We start from the raw sequence: 1,438 nt of genomic DNA on the forward strand, positions 1-1,438 counted from the left end.
TAGTTCACAAAAAAAACAACATCACAACTTGATCATTTTAAGGAAAAATGCAGGCTGAGAAGTAACGAAAGATAGTAGAGAGTGAGGGCTGTAAATGATAGGTATTTTAGATAAAAATATAGACTAACTTGTTTTGGATATATAAAGTAGAGATTCCTTAACTAAACTGAATACGTTACTACAAAGATTGTGAAAGCAACAACAGGATAGAATCTCTACCATAAAAACATCTAAATAAAGACAGCAAAAGCGATTCAACAACTATAATTGTAAAAATACAAAAAGCAGCCACAAGATGTCACAGGCAAAATCTCTACAGAACAGTTCGGCCATAGTGAAGAAGCGGCTACGCATAATAGATAATCCTAGTAGCGATTGCCTAACTGTCGGAAAACCAAGCAAACACTGTGGATCACAAGCAAAAAATTAGCAATACCCAACCGCACTAGAAGCGCAGCTCCAATGTCAGCATGTTTATCTGTAACTGTTACAGCAACCATTCTGAAAAAAGAAATATAGGGAATGGCAAAACTGACTTTAAATGGTTTTATAAAGTTGTTAGAAGCATGTTTCTTATAAGAAAATCTTGAACCAATACAAAAGACCTTAATAATCAACTATCTGTATATCTAAAGATCCCGAACAACGCGACGCACCAGCAACGAGAGCCGCCGCACCGGAACAGACAAACACGTGTAGAGAAACAACGCGGCGCACGCACTATTGTTTGATCCAATGACAGACCAACTGGAACCACTGTGAAAAATGCGCAACGTCAACAGGATAGTTAGCCAACTAACCTACCACCGAACAACGTCTAAAAAAAAGTCCTTGACAACCCTCATCTTGAAAAAAAAGAAGAAGCAATGCAGAACCTAGCCACAGCAGTATTGTTTGTCCTACCATTTCTTTACAGCACAGAACAAGCTGCTGGCTCGACAAAAGCTAATGCGGTGTGCAAAAACGCCTGCGGCTGCAAATCAAGGCTGCTTCGGCGGTTAGAGCTTTACACAAGAAAGTAAACCGATGGCATAAACAATGAGCGCGCAAATAGCAAAACCCACTCAAAACTCGTCGTCGCGGCGCTGGCAGCTGAACCTTCAATGAGGAAGAAGATCTTACCTTTACTAGGGGCAGTGACAGACATTCTTGATATTTGTCGGAGAGAACTGGCAACAGTGAGACCCCTTGTGCAAACGGCAATGGCAAAAGTCGTAGAAGCGACAGGAGTCTACAATGTACTCGCCATGCTGGAAAGTGGCCTAGGCGGAGCAAAAATTTAATTTGGAGGAAGCGACCTCAAGCTCACAAAATCCAAGTTTACAGGCAAAAGCCTGGAAGCAATAACCGACAGCAAATGCCGTAAAGAAGGCGCAGACGAAACATGGATCCAAATAGACTTCTAACACGAAGACACCGAACCGGAACCAGCAAAGCT

The 1,438-nt window shown here is 41.7% G+C and overlaps 1 pseudogene across 1 annotated transcript; it reads left to right on the plus strand.

The window, feature by feature from the left end:
- Nucleotides 1-866: 866 nt before the first annotated feature.
- Nucleotides 867-1,424, plus strand: TEOVI_000655100:pseudogene (annotated as a pseudogene). Its single transcript has one exon. A coding segment is annotated over exon 1 (558 nt).
- The last annotated feature ends 14 nt before the right edge of the window (nucleotides 1,425-1,438 follow it).

This window comes from Trypanosoma equiperdum (genome assembly GCF_001457755.1).
Source record: "Trypanosoma equiperdum strain OVI genome assembly, contig: ctg_1244, whole genome shotgun sequence".
NCBI classification, from domain to species: Eukaryota; Euglenozoa; class Kinetoplastea; order Trypanosomatida; family Trypanosomatidae; genus Trypanosoma; species Trypanosoma equiperdum.